This window comes from Morus notabilis, unplaced genomic scaffold (genome assembly GCF_000414095.1).
Source record: "Morus notabilis unplaced genomic scaffold, ASM41409v2 Scaffold732, whole genome shotgun sequence".
Taxonomy (NCBI): Eukaryota; Viridiplantae; Streptophyta; class Magnoliopsida; order Rosales; family Moraceae; genus Morus; species Morus notabilis.
Window position 1 is genome coordinate 67,676 of NW_010362186.1, and position 7,197 is coordinate 74,872.

Consider the following 7,197-nt stretch of genomic DNA (forward strand, 5'->3'; position numbering starts at 1 on the left):
ATCCTCCGCAGAATAATGAGCACTTAGAAACACCTGATAATTACATGGTGTTCATCTCCTTAAATAAACATTGAAAAGGAATAAAAATATACTTATAATCGATTATAAATAATAAAAAAAATGTTACATTTTGTGAAAACACGACATGATGGCAACATGCAAGCGTTCATTATGGTCCCGTTCATTTCGCTGATTTGAGTTTTGTTACAGTAAAAAGTTATCAGAAACAGTCACATCTAATTTTTTTACTACAGTAAAAAACTTTCACATAAAGTCACATCTAAACTCGAACTAAAAAATTATAATTTTAGTACAAAAAAGTGAATAAAAAATATTAGCTCCACGCACCATTTCCAATTTATAACAAGTCAATTCAAAATTTTAGTAGCATTATTTGATAAATCACTACGTTGTTGGATCCATCATTAACGGTGCAATTTGAAAAACCACCTTTATACATACTATCTTTGATATATTATTCTTTTTGCTAGTGAACATAATCCTTTTTATTTGATTTTTTGGAGCTCTTTTACGGTCCTTCACCCATGCCATTTTTGAAGAACCGATCGTGCATGTAAAGTTCTCAGGTATAACAAAAGCTTGTTTTTTGTTTATATTATTTATTCATTTATTTTCTTTTGTAACAAGAACTTCAAAAGGACACAATAAGTAGTCTAGAAAAAAAAAAGTAATATCACGTGCACATCAATCTTTGTATATTACACGTGTGAAACACGTTTCGCTATAAAAGTTCCTCTAAAGAAGAGGAAAAGAGGAGTGTGCATATAAATATGCCTATCTATAGACAAACAGACGAATTGGGAGAATTGAGATATCAATAAATAAAATTTGTGTTCTGTTTGATCATTTTAGGGTGCCCAGTGAAAATTTTAACCAATCAGTTTTTTTTTTAATATTAATATTAATATTTATTTATTATTATTATTATTATTTATTTTTTTATTTTTTTTGTGACGAAGCGGGTAGACCTATCTACTCTCTAGTATCTAGTATAAATTGAACTTTAAACACAAGCATAAAGGAACTATACCAAAAGAGGACAACCAACCAACCAAGTCCAACCAATGATTGATACTGTAAGGCAACCAAACATTCCCAAAAAATCCTTTGTCAGGTTGGCGGTCGGAAAAGGGCCTTTTTTTGAAAGGGAAATTTCAAAAAATAAAAAATAAAAGAAGAAGAAGAAATTCTTCGTTTCTAAACCATTGCTGAATCAATACTAATGTAATCCAAAAGGAATTTACCGTCTGGTACATGGTTAGAGGGGGTGAACTTGACCAAATTTCCTGGCTTTTCCAATGTAGGATGACTGATATATCTTATCTTCATATTACATCATTGTATGATTGAGAATGCCAACTAGCCTAATTATTACTGTAACGTTTATTATAGAAGTGAAACATGGCCAGGCCAAAAGAAGAAAAAAAAAAGAAAAAAAAGTGAAACATGGTAAGAATCGAGAACTTCCCCAAATAAGTTCAAGCCAAACTTCTGACAACTCCCAGTCTTTCACCAAGATAAATCAAGTTGGCCGACTGATTAAAAGATAAAGCATTTCCAAATTCCAAGTATCAACATGTTTCTACTTCCACTAAAAAAAATGTAAAAAACGACATCAACATGGTTTTTTTTTATATTTTTTTATATTTTTTATTATTTTTATTTTAAAGATACATCAACTTGGTTCTTAAAGATACATCAACTTGGTTCTTTCAGTATTGCATCTACTTTTTTAAGATTCTCTGTGAATGGCAGGTTCTCTTGCAACCCATATTTGCAGTTGCTTTGTTCAAGATGTACATTAGCAAACACAGATGTTTCAACGCTAATAAGAATTAGATAGGACACCCTTCATTTCTTTCGTTTTTTAAAATCTGTTAGAGAAATTCTTATAATAACTGTACCACAAATTGGTATCAAATTTCTCCTTTTTTTTTTTTTATCAATTAATAGGGAAACAAAAATTCTACTCAATGTGATTGTAAGGGCTATAGGAGGGCATACACTCTATATAACTAGCCCAGCTATATCCTTGAGTTATTCTAATACATTTAAAATAGGATTCTTGACCAGGATAGAGCCAAAGATTACAAATGAGAGAGAGAGAGAGAGAGAGAGAGAGACCTCTTATATTGAGGAAGTCACTATCAAATATGCAGATCAGATGAGGCAAGCCAAGTTAAATTGACCAGAAGAAACCTACTTCAATAAGCCACAGACAACTTTGGCTTGTTCTGCAAGACAACTTATTGCTCAGCCATTAAAGCTGAGCTATCACCATTAGAAAACGGGACAAGATTATTGTGTGTTCGGATGGTAGTTTCGCAGTTGGAATCACTAGCGTCTCCTTCACCCTGATTTTATCATGGAGAAGAATTTTAAACACAACAAGGAGACCCACAAAACAAAACTGTGCAAATAAAATATTGACCAGTATAATATATATAATGTCGATGTTCACCTGCTCAGCCGGAGTTGGAGGTTGATCCTGGGTCTTCTTGGAAAGATCTCTCAGAGTCCCCTTAAAATCCAATGTGACAAACGTAAGACTTAATATCAAATAAATGTCCCAGAATGCTGGGCTATGTGTTTACCGAGATTAAGGCCAAACATTAGTTAACAATTAACTAAGGGAAGCGTGAACCTGATTTTCATAAAAAAGCCAATAAATAATGATAAAGTACACCTCATGCTCCATGTTACGAAGAAAGTTTTCACTCTATGAAAATATTTCATGCAATTTTGGGTGCTAGGCGTCAACTCAAGAAAACAAAAGTAAAACAAGTTCCTACTCGGAGGGAAAAGAGGCCAAACTAGAACCGGGAAAAAAAAGGAAAAAAGAAAAGAAAAGAAAAGAAAAGAAAAGAAAGAAGGTTAGAAACTTAGAAGTTAGAACAATCATTCATAACAATTCTTACACCAATACGACAGCACGACCTCCATATCACCTACAATCATGTGACCACCTAAATCACCCGCCCTTGACATTTTGACATAATCGAATACATATTCCAAAAATTTAGTCCGATTTAATTTGATCAAGTGAAAACAATGTTGCATCATTATTTCTATGAAGCCAATGTCCACCTAAAAAAAGAGTTCCCACAAGGAAGAAGAGTTCCTTTTAAGATAGTGTAAAATTCTGGGATTTTCAAGGTGACCAAGTCTAAGGAGCCTAAGGACATTCCCTTTAATCTTATTTGGCTAGACTGGGGATCTCTATTTTCAGATTTTTGTTTCATGCTGTTTGCCAGCCATTTAGCTCGATAAACTCAGTATAAAGTCTAACAAACACAAACATGAACATGAAGTACTGACCAGCATGAAGTCTAATTAACACTACCTCGAGAGATTTGCATAAGCTTTATAGCATTATAATCACATGCACAATTTTGTTTCGTATTTATTCTATATCCTTGACCCTGCCAGTGGCCAAGTTATCAGAGAGAGAATATGGAGATATGATCACTTCAAAGAGTAAAGCAAGATGCTTACATCTTTTGTTTTGCACACAGAAAAACTAAAAATGAACTGTTGATGGACTGAGCGTGTGTGCGCGCACGCGCGCGATATATCCTTAGTTTCTCTAATAGACAATAAAGAACACCGAATAACTTTTCTATGTTGCAACATCCCCATGTTCTTTTTTTGGTGGGCGAAATAATATCCCCAATAGCTATATCAATGTTATTAAAGAATACGGACACACTTTTACAAGCAGGCAACTGGATCAGGATGGATAACAATATAAAGTCTTTAAGAAAAAAGTAAGTGTGTATTTTCAGAGGCAAGTAGAATTCGCAGAAAGTTGTTGAAGACATTAAATAGACAAGAGCATCGTAGAAATGAATTAGTCAATGTGTTTGAAATGATACTAACCCTGTTTGCCCAAAAAAGCCCACAGGCATTGCATAGAGACCTTGGTCCAGAGGGTCCACGCCGCATCATTGGAGTGGATTTCGAACTTATGCCGCAGTGCGTACATCTAGACAAGTGCACAAAGGTATAATAGTGAATACTGAATAGTAGATAAATAAAAAAAGAAAAAAATCATAGTTAAAGGTAAACCACAATAACACAGGTCCCACGACAGATCTATGAAAGAAAGATAGGATATAGATGATGAAAGCAGTAAAAGGAAAATGGATCTCATGGATCAATGTTTTGGAAAGATCAATTCTTTATTAAAGATATGGGGCTCCACGATATAGAAGAAAACTCACAAAGTTTCCGGTGGGTTATCATCTTGCCCTGAATCCTGAGAATTACCCCAGCCATAGGCTCCCTCTGACTTTTTTGAAGTAAACTGTCCCTTGTTACGCTGCATCCTGATGTGGGAAATACATTTACGAATTAAATACAGAGAGTAGTAGCTAAACTGGTAAACTTAGACCACAAATAAGAAATAAATAAATAAATACAGAAACATCATAGTGGGTACTACATTCCCAATCGTTGTTTATTAGGTAAGGTCCCCAAGAACAACAATCCGGGCCAGCGTATCCTCGAAATCGTATGTGGTCAAATAGCATGCAAAACTGACTCACAAAAGTGATAAGTATTCTTCTGGTTTCAATAATATATCTACATATAGGACTATTTTACTTAAAGATCATCAGAATACAAGAACAAAAGTCATATAAGGTTTTCCTAAATGAGCAGAATGATTTTTGCAGGTACATCAACCTAATCTAAACAACATATACATTCCTCAGAAACTTTTTATTAAACACCCAAAACCTAATAAGAATTACAGTATACTGATAAGCACACCTGAGTGCAACTTCTTGACGGACGCTATATCTCACTTTCTTATCGAAGCATCGCTCTTTTCTCTTCTGCCGGAACCTATTTAATGAGGCGGCTCTTTGAGGCTGACTACATCGCACCGGAATGTCCACCACACCCTGCAGAATATGCCAAAAAAAAAAAAAATCATATACACAACCACTTTCCTATAGTTAAAGTGATATAGCACTATCTAGTCCAATAGATAAGTTTTCATGGCTAACTAAAAAGTAAATACCCTGTGATTCTGGTTTGGAATCCCCACACCTTGTGCGCCTGGAGAAATCTCGCATCCCCCCAAGAGTAATAACACTGCTTGAACCTTCAAAATACACACAAACTTTTTCTCAGCAGAGTAATCCCCATATCCATAATATGAAAGAAAAAACCTTATTTCCGTTTGTTTGCTAAGATTTTTTTTTTTTTTTTTTTTTTTTTTGAGGATTGTTTGCTAAGAAATTGAGGTTAACGAAAACAAATTTCACAAGCATCCTCAGTTGCATGTGATTTTTGTCCCCTGATTTAGTGTAAAACTAACAGATTATACCCTAATTGAGCAGATATTAAAGCCTAATCCCGCAACGAATTAGATAATTCAACATTCCAAAGTTTAGATTCGTGAAATTTAATCCAGATTTCTCGGCAATCCAAACAGAAAAACCTCGCGAAAATTAAAACCCGCACCTTGTCAGGGGTAACGGCGTCGAAGACGTAAACTTGGCCGCGGAACGAGAGCGTGAGTTGGCTGCTGCCGTCGCTGCGGTGAACGACCAACTCGTGGCCGGCGCCGGCGTAGACGGGATCGTGGCCGACGTCATCGACGACGCCTCCGCCGGCGACTCCGCCGTTGGCGTCGTCGAGGGTGTGCGAGGCGTCGTAGCGGATGTGGGGGTTATCGATGGACTCCGCGCCACCGCCGACGCCGGCGGAAACGTCGTCATCGTCGTCGATCTGGTTGGGCATGGTCATGGACTGGGCGTGGGGGTGGGAGTGTCCGTACATTGGCAGTTCCGCGGTAGCAAGAGAGAGGGACGTTGAAGCATTACCAGGGGGAGAAATCCGAGCACATGGAAACCCTAGCCTCCTAGGAATTGCAGGGGAAAGAGAGGATCAGAGACGATGGCGATTTTGTGTGTGTCTGAGTTTTGGGAGGGAGAGAGAGAGAGAGAGAGAGAGAGAGGAACTGATTGTGTCTGTCTGGTGCTCTGGGGTTGGGGAGAAAAAACAGAGACGAGGAATATATGCAAGCGCAAAGTTTGATTAATTCTAATTTCTGGGGCAAAAAACAAAGGAGATAAATCTTTGAGAAAAATTTTGAACGATGTCTAAATTATGAACGATATGTCGTTTTTTACAAGAATGTGTTTGTTTATTATTATATACAAATGTCGTTTATCTTTTTTTTAATTATTTTAATAACAATTAACAACGGAAAAGGACATGCTGCTTGTCGTTTGAAAACATAAACGACATATAGATTCTCCTCTTTTGTTTAATGTTTCCTGTTAAGGCTGCTTAGGGCTGTGGCTGTAAAAAAACCGTCAACCAAGCATAACCGACAACAACCAATTGAAATTGACCGAAGAAGTAAGTGTCACGTCAGGATCGATTGGTGGCAGTCACTTAACTGAACTGAGCCTTAGTGTATGGACTTGGGTTTCGATTTTAAGTTTATGGAGTCGGTCAGTTAACCGAACATCCAAGTAACCTTAAAAAATATTGTTAAAATACTTGAAATATTTGACATCTGCTAGGTTTTGGAAGTATGGTGACATTTTTTGTGTAGTTTTTTAGTGTCAAAATCATGTTTGCTTTTGATATTTAAGTCTCAAAATCAAGTGTTTGAAAGTTGTCTTTTAAAAGAAAAATTGTCGGTTAACTGTCAAAATGGAACTAAACCGACTGAGTATGACGGTCTGATTGATGCTCGATTTTATACCCCCATTGGATGGTTTTAGTTCCAATTCTCCACAAAATTGAACTTTCAGTTCGGTGGCCGACCGAGGCAAAACTGACAAAAACTGACCGTTGAACTGCCCTAAGACTGCTGTCGGATGCCAAAAATACAGCACAATAGTTTGTTTTTTACCTTTTTCTCCCATTTCCAAAAAAAAAAAAAAAAAAAAAATCTCAGCTTTAATTGTTAGAAACGACAGGCCTCTTATGCCTCGAGTTTACGCTCGTCCAAACAAGTCAGTTTTGTTTCAATCTTTGCGGTGTTTCGATAAAGAAAACGACACGTTTTAATGCAAAGTTTGTAGTCGTATAGTTATTAACATAGACACGTCATCATTTTTGTCGTTCAAGTCAAAAGGAAAGAAGAGTAACACAAACCTTGTGAACACACACATATCAGATAAAGAGATTTCACGTTTCTTACGGTTCAGC

General features: G+C 36.3%; 1 protein-coding gene across 1 annotated transcript; it reads right to left on the reverse strand.

The window, feature by feature from the left end:
* Nucleotides 1–1,949: 1,949 nt before the first annotated feature.
* Nucleotides 1,950–6,058, reverse strand: LOC21394817 (GATA transcription factor 25). Its single transcript, XM_010101257.2, has 7 exons — nt 5,494–6,058; nt 5,048–5,131; nt 4,795–4,928; nt 4,245–4,349; nt 3,901–4,006; nt 2,483–2,542; nt 1,950–2,375 (listed from the first exon to the last, which is right to left on the reverse strand). Exons 1-7 carry the CDS (start codon nt 5,809–5,811, stop codon nt 2,268–2,270), a joined length of 915 nt encoding a protein of 304 aa, XP_010099559.2. The 5' UTR covers nt 5,812–6,058; the 3' UTR covers nt 1,950–2,267.
* Between the last annotated feature and the right edge of the window lie 1,139 nt (nt 6,059–7,197).

Bases quoted from the DNA above. Each gene is read 5' to 3' on its own strand.
- LOC21394817 (XM_010101257.2), bottom strand. From the start codon at position 5,811: ATGTACGGACACTCCCACCCCCACGCCCAGTCCATGACCATGCCCAAC. The intron at 4,929-5,047 runs GTATTTACTTTT...CATATTCTGCAG, and splicing joins TTCCAAACCAGAATCACAGG to GGTGTGGTGGACATTCCGGT. The intron at 4,350-4,794 runs GTGTGCTTATCA...TTCCCACATCAG, and splicing joins CGTCAAGAAGTTGCACTCAG to GATGCAGCGTAACAAGGGAC.